At 47.3% G+C, this 25,977-nt stretch overlaps 1 protein-coding gene across 3 annotated transcripts in view; it reads right to left on the minus strand.

The window, feature by feature from the left end:
• LOC110516509 (lethal(2) giant larvae protein homolog 1-like) overlaps positions 1-23,915 on the minus strand; it is a 91,116-nt gene extending 67,201 nt beyond the window's left edge. The window contains exons 1-2 of one of the 3 annotated variants that reach the window (XM_036972300.1): positions 23,632-23,914; positions 17,399-17,496 (exon numbers count right to left, since the gene is read on the minus strand). In XM_036972300.1, the coding sequence (XP_036828195.1) occupies positions 17,399-17,496; positions 23,632-23,712 (179 nt within the window). In that variant the 5' untranslated portion in view covers positions 23,713-23,914. Of the gene's footprint in view, positions 1-17,398; positions 17,497-23,287; positions 23,366-23,631 lie in introns of those variants that run through there. The other 2 variants (XM_036972302.1, XM_036972301.1) reach the window with 2 other exon arrangements.
• Positions 23,916-25,977: the final 2,062 nt, after the last annotated feature.

Genomic DNA, 25,977 nt, shown 5'->3' on the forward strand with positions numbered 1-25,977 from the left:
CTGCCTCTAGACCCAAACTGTTACAGACCCATATCCATCCTGCCCTGCCTCTAGACCCAAACTGTTACAGACCTATATCCATCCTGCCCTGCCTCTAGACCCAAACTGTTACAGACCTATATCCATCCTGCCCTGCCTCTAGACCCAAACTGTTACAGACCTATATCCATCCTGCCCTGCCTCTAGACCCAAACTGTTACAGACCTATATCCATCCTGTCCTGCCTCTAGACCCAAACTGTTACAGACCTGTATCCATCCTGCCCTGCCTCTAGACCCAAACTGTTACAGACCTATATCCATCCTGCCCTGCCCTGCCTCTAGACCCAAACTGTTACAGACCTGCATCCATCCTGCCCTGCCTCTAGACCCAAACTGTTACAGACCTATATCCATCCTGCCCTGCCCTGCCTCTAGACCCAAACTGTTACAGACCTGTATCCATCCTGCCCTGCCTCTAGACCCAAACTGTTACAGACCTATATCCATCCTGCCCTGCCTCTAGACCCAAACTGTTACAGACCTATATCCATCCTGCCCTGCCTCTAGACCCAAACTGTTAGACCTATATCCATCCTGCCCTGCCTCTAGACCCAAACTGTTACAGACCTGTATCCATCCTGCCCTGCCTCTAGACCCAAACTGTTACAGACCTATATCCATCCTGCCCTGCCTCTAGACCCAAACTGTTACAGACCTATATCCATCCTGCTCTGCCTCTAGACCCAAACTGTTACAGACCTATATCCATCCTCTGTATCCATCCTGTCCTGCCTCTAGACCCAAACTGTTACAGACCTATATCCATCCTGTCCTGCCTCTAGACCCAAACTGTTAGATCTATATCCATCCTGCCCTGCCTCTAGACCCAAACTGTTACAGACCTGTATCCATCCTGTCCTGCCTCTAGACCCAAACTGTTATAGACCTATATCCATCCTGCCCTGCCTCTAGACCCAAACTGTTACAGACCTGTATCCATCCTGCCCTGCCTCTAGACCCAAACTGTTACAGACCTATATCCATCCTCTGTATCCATCCTGTCCTGCCTCTAGACCCAAACTGTTACAGACCTATATCCATCCTGTCCTGCCTCTAGACCCAAACTGTTATAGACCTATATCCATCCTGCCCTGCCCTGCCTCTAGACCCAAACTGTTACAGACCTGTATCCATCCTGTCCTGCCTCTAGACCCAAACTGTTATAGACCTATATCCATCCTGCCCTGCCTCTAGACCCAAACTGTTACAGACCTGTATCCATCCTGCCCTGCCTCTAGACCCAAACTGTTACAGACCTATATCCATCCTGCCCTGCCTCTAGACCCAAACTGTTATAGACCTATATCCATCCTGCCCTGCCTCTAGACCCAAACTGTTACAGACCTATATCCATCCTGCCCTGCCTCTAGACCCAAACTGTTACAGACCTGTATCCATCCTGTCCTGCCTCTAGACCCAAACTGTTATAGACCTATATCCATCCTGCCCTGCCCTGCCTCTAGACCCAAACTGTTACAGACCTGTATCCATCCTGTCCTGCCCTGCCTCTAGACCCAAACTGTTACAGACCTATATCCATCCTGCCCTGCCCTGCCTCTAGACCCAAACTGTTACAGACCTATATCCATCCTGCCCTGCCTCTAGACCCAAACTGTTACAGACCTGTATCCATCCTGTCCTGCCCTGCCTCTAGACCCAAACTGTTACAGACCTATATCCATCCTGTCCTGCCTCTAGACCCAAACTGTTACAGACCTATATCCATCCTGCCCTGCCTCTAGACCCAAACTGTTACAGACCTGTATCCATCCTGCCCTGCCTCTAGACCCAAACTGTTACAGACCTATATCCATCCTGCCCTGCCTCTAGACCCAAACTGTTACAGACCTATATCCATCCTGCCCTGCCTCTAGACCCAAACTGTTACAGACCTATATCCATCCTGCCCTGCCCTGCCTCTAGACCCAAACTGTTACAGACCTATATCCATCCTGTCCTGCCTCTAGACCCAAACTGTTATAGACCTATATCCATCCTGCCCTGCCCTGCCTCTAGACCCAAACTGTTACAGACCTGTATCCATCCTGTCCTGCCCTGCCTCTAGACCTATATCCATCCTGCCCTGCCCTGCCTCTAGACCCAAACTGTTACAGACCCATATCCATCCTGCCCTGCCTCTAGACCCAAACTGTTACAGACCTATATCCATCCTGCCCTGCCTCTAGACCCAAACTGTTACAGACCTATATCCATCCTGCCCTGCCTCTAGACCCAAACTGTTACAGACCTGTATCCATCCTGCCCTGCCTCTAGACCCAAACTGTTACAGACCTGTATCCATCCTGTATCCATCCTGTATCCATCCTGTATCCATCCTGTCCTGCCTCTAAGGTCTTCTAAAGCCAAGTGAACAAACAGGTCACTGAGCATCTCGAATCCCACCGTACCTTCTTCTCTCTCACACACACAGACCCAGTCAACCCACCCAGCCTCTGTCTCAGTCAGGCCAAGCAGCCCCTCTCTGGAATACCAACCCACCCAGCCTCTGGCTCATGTCTGTCTCAGTCAGGCCAAGCAGCCCCTCTCTGGAGAACCAACCCACACACCTCTTAACAGAGCCTGCAACAATAGCCTACTGAGCTCAGAGCAACAGGGTGTGTGAAGTAGGGGTGATGAATGAGGAAAGAGGAGGGAATTCAACTTTGAGTCTATAAGAAGAAACTGGCTGAATGAGAGCGAGCGAGCGAGGTGGAGAGAGAGAGAGAGATGGCGAGCGAGGTGGAGAGAGAGCGAGCGAGGTGGAGAGAGAGCGAGCGAGGTGGAGAGAGAGAGAGAGAGCGAGCGAGGTGGAGAGAGAGAGAGAGAGCGAGCGAGGTGGAGAGAGAGAGAGAGATGGCGAGCGAGGTGGAGAGAGAGCGAGCGAGGTGGAGAGAGAGCGAGCGAGGTGGAGAGAGAGAGAGCGAGCGAGGTGGAGAGAGAGAGAGAGAGCGAGGTGGAGAGAGAGAGAGAGAGCGAGGTGGAGAGAGAGAGAGAGATGGCGAGCGAGCGAGGTGGAGAGAGAGAGAGAGATGGCGAGCGAGGTGGAGAGAGAGCGAGCGAGGTGGAGAGAGAGAGAGCGAGCGAGGTGGAGAGAGAGAGAGAGAGCGAGGTGGAGAGAGAGAGAGAGATGGCGAGCGAGCGAGGTGGAGAGAGAGAGAGAGAGGGCGAGCGAGGTGGAGAGAGAGAGAGCGAGCGAGGTGGAGAGAGAGAGAGCGAGCGAGGTGGAGAGAGAGAGAGCGAGCGAGGTGGAGAGAGAGAGAGCGAGCGAGGTGGAGAGAGAGAGAGCGAGAGAGAGCGAGCGAGGTGGAGAGAGAGAGAGCGAGCGAGGTGGAGAGAGAGAGAGCGAGCGAGGTGGAGAGAGAGAGAGCGAGCGAGGTGGAGAGAGAGAGAGCGAGCGAGGTGGAGAGAGAGAGAGCGAGCGAGGTGGAGAGAGAGAGAGCGAGCGAGGTGGAGAGAGAGAGCGAGCGAGAGAGAGCGAGCGAGAGAGAGCGAGCGAGCGAGCGAGGTGGAGAGAGAGAGAGCGAGCGAGGTGGAGAGAGAGAGAGCGAGCGAGGTGGAGAGAGAGAGCGAGCGAGGAAGGTGGAGAGAGAGCAGAGAGCGAGCGAGCGAGGTGGAGAGAGAGCAGAGAGCGAGCGAGCGAGGTGGAGAGAGAGCAAGCGAGCGAGCGAGGTGGAGAGAGAGCAAGCGAGCGAGCGAGGTGGAGAGAGAGCAAGCGAGCGAGCGAGGTGGAGAGAGAGAAAAGGGAGAGAGGTGGAGAGAAGTGGAGAGAAGGGTGGAGAGGGAGAGAAAAGGGAGAGAGGTGGAGAGAAGGTTGGAGAGGGAGAGAGGTGGAGAGGGAGAGAGGTGGAGAGGGAGAGAGGTGGAGAGAAGGGTGGAGAGAAGGGTGGAGAGAAGGGTGGAGAGAAGGGTGGAGAGAAGGGTGGAGAGGGAGAGAGGTGTAGAGAAGGGTGGAGAGGGAGAGAGGTGGAGAGGGAGAGAAGGGTGGAGAGGGAGAGAAAAGGGAGAGAGGTGGAGAGAAGGGTGGAGAGGGAGAGAGGTGGAGAGGGAGAGAGGTGGAGAGGGAGAGAGGTGGAGATAAGGGTGGAGAGGGAGAGAAAAGGGAGAGAGGTGGAGAGAAGGGTGGAGAGGGAGAGAGGTGGAGAGGGAGAGAGGTGGAGAGAAGGGTGGAGAGGGAGAGAGGTGGAGAGGGAGAGAGGTGGAGAGAAGGGTGGAGAGGGAGAGAAAAGGGAGAGAGGTGGAGAGAAGGTTGGAGAGGGAGAGAGGTGGAGAGGGAGAGAGGTGGAGAGGGGTGGAGAGGGAGAGGTGGAGAGAAGGGTGGAAAGGGAGAGAGGTGGAGAGAAGGGTGGAGAGGGAGAGAAAAGGGAGAGAGGTGGAGAGGAAGAGGCAGATTTAAAGCTCCTCTTTTTGAGTCCACGATGCCCCATTAGAATGCTAATGAGAGGAGAGAGAGAGAGAGAGAGAAAGAGAGAGAGAAAAGAGAGGGAGAGAAGTAGAAACAGAGAGACGGAGAAAGAGACAGAGGGAGGAGTATTAGAGGATGAATGGGCGTATCTGTCTCTACAGCTGGGTTTCATCAGACACACAGAGAGAACTCAACAACACAATGTTCTACAAGAGAACACAGAACACATTCTAGCACTCCGAAAGAGGACACAGAACACATTCTAGTACTGCAAAAGAGAACACAGAACACATTCTAGCACTCCGAAAGAGAACACAGAACACATTCTAGTACTGCAAAAGAGAACACAGAACACATTCTAGCACTCCGAAAGAGAACACAGAACACATTCTAGCACTCCAAAAGAGAACACAGAACACATTCTAGTACTGCAAAAGAGAACACAGAACACATTCTAGAACACAGAACCCAGACCTACAGAACAGGAAGACAGATGCTAGATAAGGAATCTGTATAAGAGGATGGAGACACAGCCCCAGGAGGAATCTGGATGAGAGTATGGAGACGCAGCCCCAGGAGGAATCTGGATTAGAGTATGGAGACACAGCCCCAGGAGGAATCTGGATTAGAGTATGGAGACACAGCCCCAGGAGGAATCTGGATTAGAGTATGGAGACACTGCCCCAGGAGGAATCTGGATTAGAGTATGGAGACACTGCCCCAGGAGGAATCTGGATTAGAGTATGGAGACACTGCCCCAGGAGGAATCTGGATTAGAGTACGGAGACGCAGCCCCAGGAGGAATCTGGATTAGAGTACGGAGACGCAGCCCCAGGAGGAATCTGGATTAGAGTACGGAGACGCAGCTCCAGGAGGAATCTGGATTAGAGTACGGAGACGCAGCCCCAGGAGGAATCTGGATTAGAGTATGGAGACGCAGCCCCAGGAGGAATCTGGATTAGAGTATGGAGAAACTGCCCCAGGAGGAATCTGGATTAGACTATGGAGACACTGCCCCAGGAGGAATCTGGATTATAGGATGGAGACACTGCCCCAGGAGGAATCTGGATTAGAGTACGGAGACACAGCCCCAGGAGGAATCTGGATTAGAGTACGGAGACGCAGCCCCAGGAGGAATCTGGATTAGAGTATGGAGACGCAGCCCCAGGAGGAATCTGGATTAGAGTATGGAGATGCAGCCCCAGGAGGAATCTGGATTAGAGTATGGAGACACAGCCCCAGGAGGAATCTGGATTAGAGTATGGAGACACTGCCCCAGGAGGAATCTGGATTAGAGTATGGAGACACTGCCCCAGGAGGAATCTGGATTAGAGTATGGAGACACTGCCCCAGGAGGAATCTGGATTAGAGTATGGAGACACTTCCCCAGGAGGAATCTGGATTATAGGATGGAGACACTGCCCCAGGAGGAATCTGGATTAGAGTATGGAGACGCAGCCCCAGGAGGAATCTGAATGAGAGTATGGAGACGCAGCCCCAGGAGGAATCTGGATGAGAGTATGGAGACGCAGCCCCAGGAGGAATCTGGATGAGAGTATGGAGACGCAGCCCCAGGAGGAATCTGGATGAGAGTATGGAGACGCAGCCCTAGGAGGAATCTGGATTAGAGTACGGAGACACAGCCCCAGGAGGAATCTGGATTAGAGTACGGAGACACAGCCCCAGGAGGAATCTGGATTAGAGTATGGGGACACAGCCCCAGGAGGAATCTGGATTATAGTATGGAGACGCAGCCCCAGAACAAGGTCCACTAGAGGAGGTGAAAGACCCTGCCATCCGTAGAGTAAATATTTGCCTGATGTCAGAGTATTGATAACAAACAGACAGACATAGCAGCTCAGTCCTGGTTCTAACAGATAGATCCTGGTCTAGCTCAGTCCTGGTACTATCAGATAGATCCTGGTCCAGGGATAATATAACACAGTATCCAGCCCAGTCCTGGTTCTAACAGAGACATCCTGGTCCAGCCCAGTCCTGGTTCTAACAGATAAATCCTGGTCCAGCCCAGTCCTGGTTCTAACAGATAGATCCTGGTCCAGCCCAGTCCTGGTTCTAACAGATAGATCCTGGTCCAGGGATAATATAACACAGTATCCATCCCAGTCCTGGTTCTAACAGATAGATCCTGGTCCAGCTCAGTCCTGGTTCTAACAGATATATTATCCCTGGACCAGGATCTAACACAGTATCCAGCCCAGTCCTGGTTCTAACAGAGACATCCTGGCCCAGCCCAGTCCTGGTTCTAACAGAGACATCCTGGTCCAGGGATAATATAACACAGTATCCAGCACAGTCCTGGTTCTAACACAGACATCCTGGTCCAGCCCAGTCCTGGTTCTAACAGAGACATCCTGGTCCAGGGATAATATAACACAGTATCCAGCCCAGTCCTGGTTCTAACAGAGACATCCTGGTCCAGCCCAGTCCTGGGTCTAACAGATAGATCCTGGTCCAGTGATAATATAACACAGTATCCAGCCCAGTCCTGGTTCTAACAGAGACATCCTGGTCCAGCCCAGTCCTGGTTCTAACAGATAGATCCTGGCCCAGCCCAGTCCTGGTTCTAACAGATAGATCCTGGTCCAGGGATAATATAACACAGTATCCAGCCCAGTCCTGGGTCTAACAGATAGATCCTGGTCCAGCCCAGTCCTGGTTCTAACAGATAGATCCTGGTCCAGGGATAATATAACACAGTATCCAGCCCAGTCCTGGTTCTAACAGATAGATCCTGGTCCAGCCCAGTCCTGGTTCTAACAGATAGATCCTGGTCCAGCCCAGTCAAGGTTCTAACAGATAGATCCTGGTCCAGCCCAGTCCTGGGTCTAACAGAGACATCCTGGTCCAGCCCAGTCCTGGTTCTAACAGAGACATCCTGGTCCAGCCCAGTCCTGGTTCTAACAGAGACATCCTGGTCCAGGGATAATATAACACAGTATCCAGCCCAGTCCTGGGTCTAACAGATAGATCCTGGTCCAGTGATAATATAACACAGTATCCAGCCCAGTCCTGGGTCTAACAGATAGATCCTGGTCCAGTGATAATATAACACAGTATCCAGCCCAGTCCTGGGTCTAACAGAGACATCCTGGTCCAGCCCAGTCCTGGGTCTAACAGATAGATCCTGGTCCAGTGATAATATAACACAGTATCCAGCCCAGTCCTGGTTCTAACAGAGACATCCTGGTCCAGCCCAGTCCTGGTTCTAACAGATAGATCCTGGCCCAGCCCAGTCCTGGTTCTAACAGATAGATCCTGGTCCAGGGATAATATAACACAGTATCCAGCCCAGTCCTGGGTCTAACAGAGACATCCTGGTCCAGCCCAGTCCTGGTTCTAACAGAGACATCCTGGTCCAGCCCAGTCCTGGATCTAACAGAGACATCCTGGTCCAGTCCTGGCTGCTACTGTAATGGAGAGGAGAGGGGACTTTCAGACAAGACCCAGAAACAAAGCTCCCTCTCACTCACAAAGGGGTAAGGGGTAACACAGGGCAGGAAAACATGCATTCCATAAGGAGAGACCGACTCCCCCATATCCCCCAGACAACATACACACACAATCCTGTCTGACACACGGAGAGGGGGAGGAGACACACGGAGAGGGGGAGGAGACAGAGGAAACATGCATTCCATAAGGAGAGACCGACTCCCCCATATCCCCCAGACAACATACACACACAATCCTGTCTGACACACGGAGAGGGGGAGGAGACACACGGAGAGGGGGAGGAGACAGAGGGGGAGACACACGGAGAGGGGGAGGAGGCAGAGGGGGAGACACACAGAGAGGGGGAGGAGACAGAGGGGGAGACACACGGAGAGGGGGAGAGGAGACACGGAGAGGGGGAGGAGACACACGGAGAGGGGGAGGAGACACACGGAGAGGGGGAGGAGACACACGGAGAGGGGGAGGAGACACACGGAGAGGGGGAGGAGACACACGGAGAGGGGGAGGAGACACACGGAGAGGGGGAGGAGACACACGGAGAGGGGGAGGAGACACACGGAGAGGGGGAGGAGACACACGGAGAGGGGGAGGAGACAGAGGGGGAGACACACGGAGAGGAGGAGGAGACACACGGAGAGGGGGAGGAGACAGAGGGGGAGACACACGGAGAGGAGGAGGAGACAAATGGCGAGGGGGAGACACACGGAGAGGGGGAGACACACGGAGAGGGGGAGGAGACAGAGGGGGAGACACACGGAGAGGGGGAGGAGACACACGGAGAGGGGGGGAGAGGAGACACACGGAGAGGGGGGAGAGGAGACACACGGAGAGGGGGGGAGAGGAGACACAGAGGGGGGGGAGAGGAGAGACACGGAGAGGGGGGGGAGGAGACACACGGAGAGGGGGGGAGACAAACGGAGAGGGGGGGGAGAGGAGACACACGGAGAGGGGGGGGAGAGGAGACACACGGAGAGGGGGGGGAGAGGAGACACACGGAGAGGGGGGGAGAGGAGACACACGGAGAGGGGGGGAGAGGAGACACACGGAGAGGGGGGGGAGAGGAGACACACGGAGAGGGGGGGGAGAGGAGACACACGGAGAGGGGGGGGAGAGGAGACACACGGAGAGGGGGGGAGAGGAGACACACGGAGAGGGGGGGGAGAGGAGACACACGGAGAGGGGGGGGGGACACACGGAGAGGGGGGGAGACACACGGAGAGGGGGGAGAGGAGACACACGGAGAGGGGGGGAGAGGAGACACACGGAGAGGGGGAGGAGACACACGGAGAGGGGGGGGAGACACACGGAGGGGGGGGAGAGGAGACACACGGAGAGGGGGGGAGAGGAGACACACGGAGAGGGGGGGAGAGGAGACACACGGAGAGGGGGGGAAGAGGAGACACACGGAGAGGGGGGGGAGAGGAGACACACGGAGAGGGGGGGGAGAGGAGACACACGGAGAGGGGGGGAGAGGAGACACACGGAGAGGGGGGGAGAGGAGACACACGGAGAGGGGGGGAGAGGAGACACACGGAGAGGGGGGGAGAGGAGACACACGGAGAGGGGGGGAGAGGAGACACACGGAGAGGGGGGGAGAGGAGACACACGGAGAGGGGGGGGAGAGGAGACACACAGAGAGGGGGGGAGGAGACACACAGAGAGGGGGAGAGGAGACACACGGAGAGGGGGGGGAGAGGAGACACACGGAGAAGGGGGGAGAGGAGACACACGGAGGGGGGGGGGGGAGACACACGGAGAGGGGGGGGAGAGGAGACACACGGAGAGGGGGGGGAGAGTAGACACACGGAGAGGGGGGGGAGAGGAGACACACAGAGAGGGGGGGAGGAGACACACGGAGAGGGGGAGAGGAGACACACGGAGAGGGGGGGGGGAGGAGACACACGGAGAGGGGGGGAGAGGAGACACACGGAGAGGGGGGGGAGAGGAGACACACGGAGAGGGGGGGGAGAGGAGACACACAGAGAGGGGGGGAGGAGACACACGGAGAGGGGGAGAGGAGACACACGGAGAGGGGGGGGGAGGAGACACACGGAGAGGGGGGGAGAGGAGACACACGGAGAGGGGGGGAGAGGAGACACACGGAGAGGGGGGGAGCAGACCTAATCCCATTTCACTACTACCTTACTCAGACCTGATCCCATTTCACCACTACCTTACTCAGACCTGATCCCATTTCACTACTACCTTACTCAGACCTAATCCCATTTCACCACTACCTTACTCAGCCCTAATCCCATTTCACTACTACCTTACTCAGACCTAATCCCATTTCACTACTACCTTCCTCAGACCTAATCCCATTTCACTACTACTTTACTCAGACCTGATCCCATTTCACTACTACCTTAAATCAGACCTGATTCCATTTCACCACTACTATTATCATTGATGCCTTACTCAGACCTAATCCCATTTCACTACTACCTTCCTTAGACCTAATCCCATTTCACTACTACCTTCCTCAGACCTAATCCCATTTCACTTCTACCTTCCTCAGACCTAATCCCATTTCACTACTACTTTACTCAGACCTGATCCCATTTCACTACTACCTTACTCAGACCTGATCCCATTTCACCACTACTATTATCATTGATGCCTTACTCAGACCTAATCCCATTTCACTACTACCTTCCTCAGACCTAATCCCATTTCACTACTACCTTCCTCAGACCTAATCCCATTTCACTACTACCTTCCTCAGACCTAATCCCATTTCACTACTACTTTACTCAGACCTGATCCCATTTCATCACTACTATTATCAATGATGCCTTACTCAGCCCTGATCCCATTTCACTACTACCTTACTCAGACCTAATCCCATTTCACTACTACTTTACTCAGACCTAATCCCATTTCACTACTACCTTACTCAGACCTAATCCCATTTCACTACTACCTTACTCAGCCCTGATCCCATTTCATCACTACTATTATCATTGATCCCTTACTCAGACCTGATCCCATTTCACCACTACTATTATCATTGATGCCTTACTCAGACCTAATCCCATTTCACTACTACCTTACTCAGACCTGATCCCATTTCACCACTACCTTACTCAGACCTGATCCCATTTCACTACTACTTTACTCAGACCTAATCCCATTTCACTACTACCTTACTCAGATCTAATCCCATTTCACTTCTACCTTCCTCAAACCTAATCCCATTTCACTACTACCTTACTCAGACCTGATCCCATTTCACTACTACTACCATTATAATTTATGCTTTACTCAGATCCAATCCCATTTCACTACTACCTTCCTCAGACCTAATCCCATTTCACGACTACTTTACTCAGAACTGATCCCATTTCACTACTACCTTACTCAGACCTAATCCCATTTCACTACTACCTTCCTCAGACCTAATCCCATTTCACGACTACTTTACTCAGAACTGATCCCATTTCACTACTACCTTCCTCAGACCTAATCCCATTTCACTACTACCTTACTCAGACCTAATCCCATTTCACTACTACCTTACTCAGACCTAATCCCATTTCACTACTACCTTACTCAGCCCTGATCCCATTTCATCACTACTATTATCATTGATGCCTTACTCAGACCTGATCCCATTTCACCACTACTATTATCATTGATGTCTTACTCAGCCCTGATCCCATTTCACTACTACCTTACTCAGACCTAATCCCATTTCACTACTACCTTACTCAGACCTAATCCCATTTCACTACTACCTTCCTCAGACCTAATCCCATTTCACTACTACTTTACTCAGACCTGATCCCATTTCACTACTACCTTACTCAGACCTGATCCCATTTCACCACTACTATTATCAGTGATGCCTTACTCAGACCTAATCCCATTTCACTACTACTTTACTCAGACCTGATCCCATTTCACTACTACCTTACTCAGACCTAATCCCATTTCACTACTACCTTCCTCAGACCTAATCCCATTTCACTACTACCTTCCTCAGACGTAATCCCATTTCACTACTACCTTCCTCAGACCTAATCCCATTTCACTACTACTACCATTATAATTTATGCTTTACTCAGATCCAATCCCATTTCACTACTACCTTCCTCAGACCTAATCCCATTTCACTACTACCTTCCTCAAACCTAATCCCATTTCACTACTACCTTACTCAGACCTGATCCCAATTCAATCACCACTATTATCATTGATGCCTTACTCAGACCTAATCCCATTTCACTACTACCTTACTCAGACCTAATCCCATTTCACTACTACCTTACTCAGACCTAATCCCATTTCACTACTACCTTACTCAGACCTAATCCCATTTCACTACTACCTTACTCAGACCTAATCCCATTTCACTACTACCTTACTCAGACCTGATCCCATTTCACCACTACTATTATCATTGATGCCTTACTCAGACCTAATCCCATTTCACTACTACCTTCCTCAGACCTAATCCCATTTCACTACTACCTTCCTCAGACCTAATCCCATTTCACTATTACCTTACTCAGACCTGATCCCATTTCATCACTACTATTATCATTGATGCCTTACTCAGCCCTGATCCCATTTCACTACTACCTTACTCAGACCTAATCCCATTTCACTACTACCTTACTCAGACCTGATCCCATTTAACCACTATTATCATTGATTCCTTACTCAGACCTAATCCTATTTCACTACTACCTTACTCAGACCTGATCCCATTTCACAACTACCTTACTCAGACCTAATCCCATTTCACTACTTCCTTCCTCAGACCTAATCCCATTTCACTACTACCTTACTCAGAACTGATCCCATTTCACTACTACTATTATCATTGATGCCTTACTCAGCCCTGATCCCATTTCACCACTACTATTATCATTGATACCTTACTCAGCCCTGATCCCATTTCATCACTACTATTATCATTGATACCTTACTCAGCCCTGATCCCATTTCACCACTACTATTATCATTGATACCTTACTCAGCCCTGATCCCATTTCACTACTACCTTACTCAGCCCTGATCCCATTTCACCACTACTATTATAATTGATGCCTACTGCTGTTGGGCCACTCTTGTTCTTATATGGAGAGAGCAGAGATGTCATCAGAGCAAAGAGTCTCAAATATAAAATATATTTCGATTTGTTTAACACTTTTTTTGGTTACTACATGATTCCATGTGTTACTTCATAGTAATATACACTGTATATATACACACACCAAGTACACCAACACACTACAGGTATATATATATATATACACCAAGTACACCAACACACTAGAGGTATATATATATATATATACACACCAAGTACACCAACACACTAGAGGTATATATATATATATATACACACCAAGTACACCAACACACTACAGGTATATATATATATACACCAAGTACACCAACACACTAGAGGTATATATATATATATATATATATACATACACCAAGTACACCAACACACTAGAGGTATATATATATATACACACCAAGTACACCAACACACTACAGGTATATATATATATACACCAAGTACACCAACACACTACAGGTATATATATATACACCAAGTACACCAACACACTACAGGTATATATATATATACACCAAGTACACCAACACACTACAGGTATATATATATATACACCAAGTACACCAACACACTACAGGTATATATATATATACACCAAGTACACCAACACACTACAGGTATATATACACCAAGTACACCAACACACTACAGGTATATATATATATACCAAGTACACCAACACACCAGAGGTATATATATATATATATATATATACACCAAGTACACCAACACACTACAGGTATATATATACACACCAAGTACACCAACACACTACAGGTATATATATATATATACACACCAAGTACACCAACACACTACAGGTATATATATATATACACCAAGTACACCAACACACTACAGGTATATATATATATACACCAAGTACACCAACCCACTACAGGTATATATATATATACACCAAGTACACCAACACACTACAGGTATATATATATACACCAAGTACACCAACACACTACAGGTATATATATATATACACCAAGTACACCAACACACTACAGGTATATATATATATACACCAAGTACACCAACACACTACAGGTATATATATATATACCAAGTACACCAACACACTACAGGTATATATATATATACACCAAGTACACCAACACACTACAGGTATATATATATATACCAAGTACACCAACACACTAGAGGTATATATATATATATATATATATATATATACACCAAGTACACCAACACACTACAGGTATATATATACACACCAAGTACACCAACACACTACAGGTATATATATATATATACACACCAAGTACACCAACACACTACAGGTATATATATATATATACACCAAGTACACCAACCCACTACAGGTATATATATATATACACCAAGTACACCAACACACTACAGGTATATATATATATACCAAGTACACCAACCCACTACAGGTATATATATATATACCAAGTACACCAACACACTAGAGGTATATATATATATATATATATATATATATATATATATATATATATATATATATATATATATATACACCAAGTACACCAACACACTACAGGTATATATATACACACCAAGTACACCAACACACTACAGGTATATATATATATATACACACCAAGTACACCAACACACTACAGGTATATATATATATATACACACCAAGTACACCAACACACTACAGGTATATATATATACATATACACCAAGTACACCAACACACTACAGGAATATATATATACACACCAAGTACACCAACACACTACAGGTATATATATATACACCAAGTACACCAACACACTAGAGGTATATATATATATATACACACCAAGTACACCAACACACTAGAGGTATATATATATATATACACACCAAGTACACCAACACACTAGAGGTATATATATATATATACACACCAAGTACACCAACACACTACAGGTATATATATACACCAAGTACACCAACACACTAGAGGTATATATATATATATACACACCAAGTACACCAACACACTACAGGTATATATATATACACACCAAGTACACCAACACACTACAGGTATATATATATATATACACACCAAGTACACCAACACACTACAGGTATATATATATATATATATATATACACACCAAGTACACCAACACACTACAGGTATATATATATATATATACACACCAAGTACACCAACACACTACAGGTATATATATATACACACCAAGTACACCAACACACTACAGGTATATATATATATATATATATATATACACCAAGTACACCAACACACTACAGGTATATATATATATATATATATATATACACACCAAGTACACCAACACACTACAGGTATATATATATACACACCAAGTACACCAACACACTACAGGTATATACACCAAACCGGTCATGCTGGAGGATGTTGCAGGCAGCAGAACGTTCTCCACGGCGTCTCCAGACTGTCACGTCTGTCACATGTGCTCAGTGTGAACCTGCTTTCATCTGTGAAGAGCACAGGGCGCCAGTGGCGAATTTGCCAATCTTGGTGTTCTCTGGCAAATGCCAAACGTCCTGCACGGTGTTGGGCTGTAAGCACAACCCCCACCTGTGGACGTCAGGCCCTCATACCACCCTCATGGAGTCTGTTTCTGACCGTTTGAGCAGACACATGCACATTTGTGGCCTGCTGGAGGTCATTTTGCAGGGTTCTGGCAGTGCTCCTCCTGCTCCTCCTTGCACAAAGGCGGAGGTAGCGGTCCTGATGCTGGGTTGTTGCCCTCCTCCACGTCTCCTGATGTACTGGCCTGTCTCCTGGTTGCGCCTCCATTCTCTGTACACTACGCTGACAGACACAGCAAACCTTCTTGCCACAGCTCGCATGGATGTGCCATCCTGGATGAGCTGTACTACCTGAGCCACTTGTGTGGGTTGTAGACTCCGTCTCATGCTACCACTAGAGTGAAAGCACCGCCAGCATTCAAAAGTGACCAAAACATCAGCCAGGAAGCATAGGAACTGAGAAGTGGTCTGTGGTCCCCACCTGCAGAACCACTCCTTTATTGGGGGTGTCTTGCTAATTGCCTATAATTTCCACCTGTTGTCTATTCCATTTGCACAACAGCATGTGAAATGTATTGTCAATCAGAGTTGCTTCCTAAGTGGACAGTTTGATTTCACAGAAGTGTGATTGACTTGGAGTTACATTGTGTTGTTTAAGTGTTCCCTTTATTTTTTGGAGCAGTGTATATTACAGCCTTATTCTAAAATGGATTAAATCGTTTATTTTTCTCATCAATCTACACACACTACCCCGTAATGACATCACAATACCCCGTAATGACATCACAATACCCCGTAATGACATCACAATACCCCATAATGACATCACAATGCCCCGTAATGACATCACAATACCCCATAATGACATCACAATGCCCCATAATGACCTCTGTCATTGCCAACAAAGGGTATATAACAAAGTATTGAGATAAACTTTTGGTCAATAACAAATACTTGTTTTCCACCACAATTTGCAAATAAATTCATTAAAAATCCTACAATGTGATTTTCTGTATTTTATTTTCTCATTTTGTCTGTCATAGTTGAAGTGTACCTATGATGAAAATTACAGGCCTCTCACATATTTTTAAGTGGGAGAACTTACAATTGGTGGCTGACTAAATACTTTTTTGCCCCACTGTATATACATTCAGTAGAGGAGCAACAGTCTCTCTCCCTCCTCCCCTCCCTCTACCCCACCTCTCAGCTGTGCCTGGTACTACCAACCAGTCTATCACAGCAAGCTGAAAGACATGACACACACACACACACACAACAGAGATCTACAACTGAATTAATGGAACATGATGACATGAGAACACCAGACTGAAGGACTGACCAACTAGGATGTGTTCTCTACAATATCTCTAGATGTGCGGACGGAAAGAATCTCATTCTCCTCACATAACGTTACCTACCTCACACTCCTCAGACAGAGACAGAGAGAGAGAGAGAGACAGACGGAGAGACAGACAGACAGAGAGACAGACAGACAGAGAGACAGACAGACAGACAGACAGACAGACAGAGGGACAGAGAGATAGATAGAGACAGAAAGAGAGAGACAGACAGAAAGAGAGACAGAGAGAAAGAGAGAAAGAGACAGAGAGAGAATGAGAGAGAGAGAGACACAGAATGAGAGAGAGAGAGAGACAGAGAGAGAGAGAGAGACAGAGAGAGAGAGAGAGAGACAGAGAGAGACAGAGAGAGACAGACAGACAGAGAGACAGAAAGAGAGAGACAGAGAGAAAGACAGACAGAAAGAGAGACAGAGACAGAGAGAGACAGACAGAGAGAAAGGAGCATGTGTACAGGGCTGGTAAAGGATACATCTTGATGGCTCCAGACTTGGTCCCGATGGCCATGAGCTGCAGCTGGGGGTCAAAGGCCAACGCACAGGGCTGGTGGGGGAACCCATGTTCCACGGTCTGATGGAGGGAGAAACACAGAGGGGTTACTCAGAGGAAGACAGGAACGGAGAGGAAGACAGGAACGGAGAGGAGGACAGAGAGGGGTTACTCAGAGGAAGACAGGAACGGAGAGGAAGACAGGAACGGAGAGGAGGACAGAGAGGGGTTACTCAGAGGAAGACAGGAACGGAGAGGAGGACAGAGAGGGGTTACTCAGAGGAAGACAGGAACGGAGAGGAAGACAGGAACGGAGAGGAGGAAAGAGAGGGATTACTCAGAGGAAGACAGGAACGGAGAGGAAGACAGGAACGGAGAGGAGGAAAGAGAGGGGTTACTCAGAGGAAGACAGGAACGGAGAGGAGGACAGAGAGGGGTTACTCAGAGGAACAGCATTGACTACAGGACAGAGAGAAACAAACTGACAGCATTGACTACAGGACAGAGAGAGAAACAAACTGACAGCATTGACTACAGGACAGAGAGAGAAACAGACTGAAGGCATTGACTACAGGACAGAGAGAGAAACAGACTGACAGCATTGACTACAGGACAGAGAGAAACAGACTGACAGCATTGACTACAGGACAGAGAGAGAAACAGACTGACAGCATTGACTACAGGACAGAGAGAGAAACAAACTGACAGCATTGACTACAGGACAGAGAGAGAAACAGACTGACAGCATTGACTACAGGACAGAGAGAGAAACAAACTGACAGCATTGACAACAGGACAGAGAGAGAAACAAACTGACAGCATTGACTACAGGACAGAGAGAAACACACTGACAGCATTGACTACAGGACAGAGAGAGAAACATACTGACAGCATTGACTACAGGACAGAGAGAAACAAACTGACAGCATTGACTACAGGACAGAGAGAAACAGACTGACAGCATTGACTACAGGACAGAGAGAAACACACTGACAGCATTGACTACAGGACAGAGAGAAACAGACTGACAGCATTGACTACAGGACCGAGAGAGAAACAAACTGACAGCATTGACTACAGGACAGAGAGAGAAACAGACTGACAGCATTGACTACAGGACAGAGAGAGAAACAAACTGACAGCATTGACTACAGGACAGAGAGAGAAACAAACTGACAGCATTGACTACAGGACAGAGAGAAACACACTGACAGACTGACAGCATTGACTACAGGACAGAGAGCGAAACAAACTGGCAGCATTGACTACAGGACAGAGAGAAACACACTGACAGCATTGACTACAGGACAGAGAGAGAAACATACTGACAGCATTGACTACAGGACAGAGAGAAACAAACTGACAGCATTGACTACAGGACAGAGAGAAACAGACTGACAGACTGACAGCATTGACTACAGGACAGAGAGAAACACACTGACAGCATTGACTACAGGACAGAGAGAGAAACAAACTGACAGCATTGACTACAGGACAGAGAGAGAAACATACTGACAGCATTGACTACAGGACAGAGAGAGAAACACACTGACAGCATTGACTACAGGACAGAGAGAGAAACACACTGACAGCATTGACTACAGGACAGAGAGAGAAACAAACTGACAGCATTGACTACAGGACAGAGAGAGAAACATACTGACAGCATTGACTACAGGACAGAGAGAGAAACACACTGACAGCATTGACTACAGGACAGAGAAACAGACTGACAGCATTGACTACAGGACAGAGAGAAACAAACTAACAGCATTGACTACAGGACAGAGAGAAACAGACTGACAGACTGACAGCATTGACTACAGGACAGAGAGAAACACACTGACAGCATTGACTACAGGACCGAGAGAGAAACAAACTGACAGCATTGACTACAGGACAGAGAGAGAAACAGACTGACAGCATTGACTACAGGACAGAGAGAGAAACAAACTGACAGCATTGACTACAGGACAGAGAGAGAAACAAACTGACAGCATTGACTACAGGACAGAGAGAAACACACTGACAGACTGACAGCATTGACTACAGGACAGAGAGCGAAACAAACTGGCAGCATTGACTACAGGACAGAGAGAAACACACTGACAGCATTGACTACAGGACAGAGAGAGAAACATACTGACAGCATTGACTACAGGACAGAGAGAAACAAACTGACAGCATTGACTACAGGACAGAGAGAAACAGACTGACAGACTGACAGCATTGACTACAGGACAGAGAGAGAAACACACTGACAGCATTGACTACAGGACAGAGAGAGAAACAAACTGACAGCATTGACTACAGGACAGAGAGAGAAACACACTGACAGCATTGACTACAGGACAGAGAGAGAAGCAAACTGACAGCATTGACTACAGGACAGAGAGAGAAACATACTGACAGCATTGACTACAGGACAGAGAGAGAAACACACTGACAGCATTGACTACAGGACAGAGAGAAACAAACTAACAGCATTGACTACAGGACAGAGAGAAACAAACTAACAGCATTGACTACAGGACAGAGAGAAACAAACTAACAGCATTGACTACAGGACAGAGAGAAACACACTAACAGCATTGACTACAGGACAGAGAGAGAAACATACTGACAGCATTGACTACAGGACAGAGAGAAACAAACTAACAGCATTGACTACAGGACAGAGAGAAACACACTAACAGCATTGACTACAGGACAGAGAGAGAAACACACTGACAGCATTGACTACAGGACAGAGAGAGAAACATACTGACAGCATTGACTACAGGACAGAGAGAGAAACAAACTGACAGCATTGACTACAGGACAGAGAGAGAAACACACTGACAGCATTGACTACAGGACAGAGAGAGAAACAAACTGACAGCATTGACTACAGGACAGAGAGAGAAACATACTGACAGCATTGACTACAGGACAGAGAGAGAAACAAACTGACAGCATTGACTACAGGACAGAGAGAGAAACACACTGACAGCATTGACTACAGGACAGAGAGAGAAACAAACTGACAGCATTGACTACAGGACAGAGAGAGAAACATACTGACAGCATTGACTACAGGACAGAGAGAAACACACTGACAGACTGACAGCATTGACTACAGGACAGAGAGAAACACACTGACAGACTGACAGCATTGACTACAGGACAGAGAGAAACACACTGACAGACTGACAGCATTGACTACAGGACAGAGAGAAACACACTGACAGACTGACAGCATTGACTACAGGACAGAGAGAGAAACATACTGACAGCATTGACTACAGGACAGAGAGAGAAACAAACTGACAGCATTGACTACAGGACAGAGAGAGAAACAAACTGACAGCATTGACTACAGGACAGAGAGAGAAACATACTGACAGCATTGACTACAGGACAGAGAGAAACACACTGACAGACTGACAGCATTGACTACAGGACAGAGAGAGAAACACACTGACAGCATTGACTACAGGACAGAGAGAGAAACAAACTGACAGCATTGACTACAGGACAGAGAGAGAAACATACTGACAGCATTGACTACAGGACAGAGAGAAACACACTGACAGACTGACAGCATTGACTACAGGACAGAGAGAAACACACTGACAGACTGACAGCATTGACTACAGGACAGAGAGAAACACACTGACAGACTGACAGCATTGACTACAGGACAGAGAGAGAAACATACTGACAGCATTGACTACAGGACAGAGAGAGAAACAAACTGACAGCATTGACTACAGGACAGAGAGAGAAACATACTGACAGCATTGACTACAGGACAGAGAGAGAAACACACTGACAGCATTGACTACAGGACAGAGAGAGAAACACTGACAACATTGACTACAGGACAGAGAGAGAAACACTGACAACATTGACTACAGGACAGAGAGAGAAACAGACTGACAGCATTGACTACAGGACAGAGAGAAACACACTGACAGACTGACAGCATTGACTACAGGACAGAGAGAAACACACTGACAGACTGACAGCATTGACTACAGGACAGAGAGAGAAACACTGACAACATTGACTACAGGACAGAGAGAGAAACAGACTGACAGCATTGACTACAGGACAGAGAGAGAAACACACTGACAGCATTGACTACAGGACAGAGAGAGAAACACACTGACAGCATTGACTACAGGACAGAGAGAAAGAAACAAACTAACAGCATTGACTACAGGACAGAGAGAAACAAACTGACAGCATTGACTACAGGACAGAGAGAGAAACAAACTGACAGCATTGACTACAGGACAGAGAGAGAAACAAACTGACAGCATTGACTACAGGACAGAGAGAGAAACAAACTGACAGCATTGACTACAGGACAGTGAGAAACAAACTGACAGCATTGACTACAGGACAGAGAGAAACAAACTGACAGCATTGACTACAGGACAGAGAGAAACAAACTGACAGCATTGACTACAGGACAGAGAGAGAAACAAACTGACAGCATTGACTACAGGACAGAGAGAAACAAACTGACAGCATTGACTACAGGACAGAGAGAGAAACAAACTGACAGCATTGACTACAGGACAGAGAGAGAAACATACTGACAGCATTGACTACAGGACAGAGAGAAACAAACTGACAGCATTGACTACAGGACAGAGAGAGGAACAAACTGACAGCATTGACTACAGGACAGAGAGAGAAACAGACTGACAGCATTGACTACAGGACAGAGAGAAACAAACTAACAGCATTGACTACAGGACAGAGAGAAACAAACTAACAGCATTGACTACAGGACAGAGAGAGAAACATACTGACAGCATTGACTACAGGACAGAGAGAAACAAACTAACAGCATTGACTACAGGACAGAGAGAAACAAACTGACAGCATTGACTACAGGACAGAGAGAGAAACAGACTGACAGCATTGACTACAGGACAGAGAGAAACACACTGACAGCATTGACTACAGGACAGAGAGAGAAACAGACTGACAGCATTGACTACAGGACAGAGAGAAACAAACTGACAGGTAAACACACATCCCCTCTAACAAACTGGCAGACTGTCCAATGTAGAGTTTGAATTGTGTGTTCTGGGTAAGGGGTGTTTTTGGTGAGGGGTAGGTAAACACACACACCCCCTCTAACCAGCGGCCACAGCAGGACTGGGTCTGTAAGGAACCACCCGTGACAGTCGGCAGCTGCCAAATCCCTGGCTGCTATGGAGAGCAGGGGGGTATGTTGTGTGTGTGTGTGTGTGTGTCAGTGTGCCGTTTGAGCCCACAGCGTTTGGTTCCACAATGACACACACATATCATCTCCTGTTGATCTGTGAATCTTCCATGTAATCAAGCTATTAAATGATACGTGTTCGCCTACAGGCCTGTATGGCCTGCTGTTGACTGTTCCTTACGTTACAACACTCAGAAACAATGTACCCATCACGACACCCGCAGTCTGTTCTGGTTCATATAGGAACACCTGCAGAGCCTGAAGTCAGTACCCCCGTCAACTTTGAGAACTAATCATGGATGTCCTAAATGTTGGGGAATGTCGGATTACTGTGGTCTCGGTGAAGAAATTAAAACAATAGTAGGCCCTTTTTCTGTTTTCACAGGCAAAATACGCAAACATGACATTCCTGAGACTTTCAACATGGAAGAAAAGTTTAACGGTTGTAAAACAGTCAGATCGGGTTGAATAATGGTCCTCTCTCTTTAGATAATCTGGTATCAATTCACCAAAACATTTTCGACAAGTGTTGGGTTTGAACAGAGCATATAGCACCAAGGCAGTAACGGGTAGAAGAAGTTGTTGTTGTTAGTTTGAACAGGCCGACACAGCGGCGGGGGGATTGAAAACTATTATGTAGCTACTGACTGGTCGTGAAAACGAGTTGCATTCCAACGCGGAGACCTCCGCGACATCATTCCTCTGATACATCTACACACACATTCTGCGGGTTGGTTGGTTTGGAGACGAGGGGTGGGAGAGAGGAGGGCAGGAGAGATGAGGACAGAAGAGAGGGGAGCAGACGAGAGGAGGACAGAAGAGCGGAGGGCAAACGAGACGAGGACAGACGAGAGGAGGAACGATGAGAGGAGGGCAGAAGAGGAGAGGTTCTGCATACTCGCCACCGAGATCCGCTGTTCCCCCCCAAACCCCATTTTCCTGCAGTCGGCGGGTTGGGTCTGATTTTGGGAGGGAGGTCTGTGTTACTTTACCTTGTTGAAGGCGAACAATTCCTGTTTAATTTTCTCTCTCTGTGGGTCGTTGCCCTGCCGACGGAACCTAAACTTCATCATCGTGCGTCCCGGGCAGCGGAGAGGGTCGTTTCCCGGAGCGGTGGATTCCTGGGCGGTTTAATAAATGCGGAGGAACAATGTGGCGAAGATCCTTCCTACCATGCAGCTTGCAGCGGTGCTTTCTATTCTGTTCGGTGGGGCTGCAGCTCTCTGCCTGTCTATCCGACTCACACTACCGTTCTCCTAGCAGCAGGAAATTATGCCTGCATCTTTTATTAAATAAGAGTCCCCCTGCAAAGACATGCTAAACTTTGGGAATATCGATTTTTTTTTCTTCACTTTACTGCAGTACACAGTAGCGGTGCGTGGGTAACATCACTGGCCAAGCCAGAAAAAAGACTACAGGACAGAGGACACACCGTGATATATATATAGACCTAAAGGCAGAGATATCGTGATATATAGACCTAAAGGCCTTGACACCGTGATATATATATATAGACCTAAAGGCCTTGACACCGTGATATATAGACCTAAAGGCCTTGACACCGTGATATATAGACCTAAAGGCAGAGACACAGTGATATATAGACCTAAAGGCCTTGACACAGTGACATATATACCTAAAGGCCTTGACACAGTGATATATAGACCTAAATGCAGAGACACAGTGATATATAGACCTAAAGGCCTTGACACTGTGATATATAGACCTAAAGGCCTTGACACCGTGATATATAGACCTAAAGGCCTTGACACAGTGATATATAGACCTAAAGGCAGAGACACAGTGATATATAGACCTAAAGGCCTTGACACAGTGACATATAGACCTAAAGGCCTTGACACAGTGATACATAGACCTAAAGGCAGAGACACAGTGATATATAGACCTAAAGGCCTTGACACCGTGATATATAGACCTAAAGGCAGAGACACAGTGATATATAGACCTAAAGGCCTTGACACAGTGATATATAGACCTAAATGCAGAGACACAGTGATATATAGACCTAAAGGCTGAGACACCGTGATATATAGACCTAAAGGCAGAGACACAGTGATATATAGACCTAAAGGCCTTGACACAGTGATATATAGACCTAAAGGCCTTGACACAGTGATATATAGACCTAAAGGCCTTGACACAGTGATATATAGACCTAAAGGCAGAGACACAGTGATATATAGACCTAAAGGCAGAGACACAGTGATATATAGACCTAAATGCAGAGACACAGTGATATATAGACCTAAAGGCCTTGACACAGTGATATATAGACCTAAAGGCCTTGACACAGTGATATATAGACCTAAAGGCAGAGACACAGTGATATATAGACCTAAATGCAGAGACACAGTGATATATAGACCTAAAGGCCTTGACACAGTGATATATAGACCTAAAGGCAGAGACACAGTGATATATAGACCTAAAGGCAGAGACACCGTGATATATAGACCTAAAGGCAGAGACACAGTGATATATATAGACCTAAAGGCAGAGACACAGTGATATATAGACCTAAAGGCCTTGACACAGTGATATATATAGACCTAAAGGCAGAGACACAGTGATATATAGACCTAAAGGCCTTGACACAGTGATATATAGACCTAAAGGCCTTGACACCGTGATATATATAGACCTAAAGGCAGAGACACAGTGATATATAGACCTAAAGGCCTTGACACAGTGATATATAGACCTAAAGGCCTTGACACAGTGATATATAGACCTAAAGGCCTTGACACCGTGATATATAGACCTAAAGGCAGAGACACAGTGATATATATAGACCTAAAGGCCTTGACACAGTGATATATAGACCTAAAGGCCTTGACACAGTGATATATAGACCTAAAGGCCTTGACACCGTGATATATATAGACCTAAAGGCAGAGATATCGTGATATATAGACCTAAAGGCAGAGACACAGTGATATATAGACCTAAAGGCCTTGACACAGTGATATATAGACCTAAAGGCCTTGACACTGTGATATATAGACCTAAAGGCAGAGACACAGTGATATATAGACCTAAAGGCCTTGACACTGTGATATATAGACCTAAAGGCAGAGACACAGTGATATATAGACCTAAAGGCCTTGACACAGTGATATATAGACCTAAAGGCAGAGACACAGTGATATATAGACCTAAAGGCAGAGACACAGTGATATATAGACCTAAAGGCCTTGACACCGTGATATATAGACCTAAAGGCCTTGACACCGTGATATATAGACCTAAAGGCAGAGACACAGTGATATATAGACCTAAAGGCAGAGACACCGTGATATATAGACCTAAAGGCAGAG

Source organism: Oncorhynchus mykiss, unplaced genomic scaffold (genome assembly GCF_013265735.2).
Source record: "Oncorhynchus mykiss isolate Arlee unplaced genomic scaffold, USDA_OmykA_1.1 un_scaffold_140, whole genome shotgun sequence".
Taxonomy (NCBI): Eukaryota; Metazoa; Chordata; class Actinopteri; order Salmoniformes; family Salmonidae; genus Oncorhynchus; species Oncorhynchus mykiss.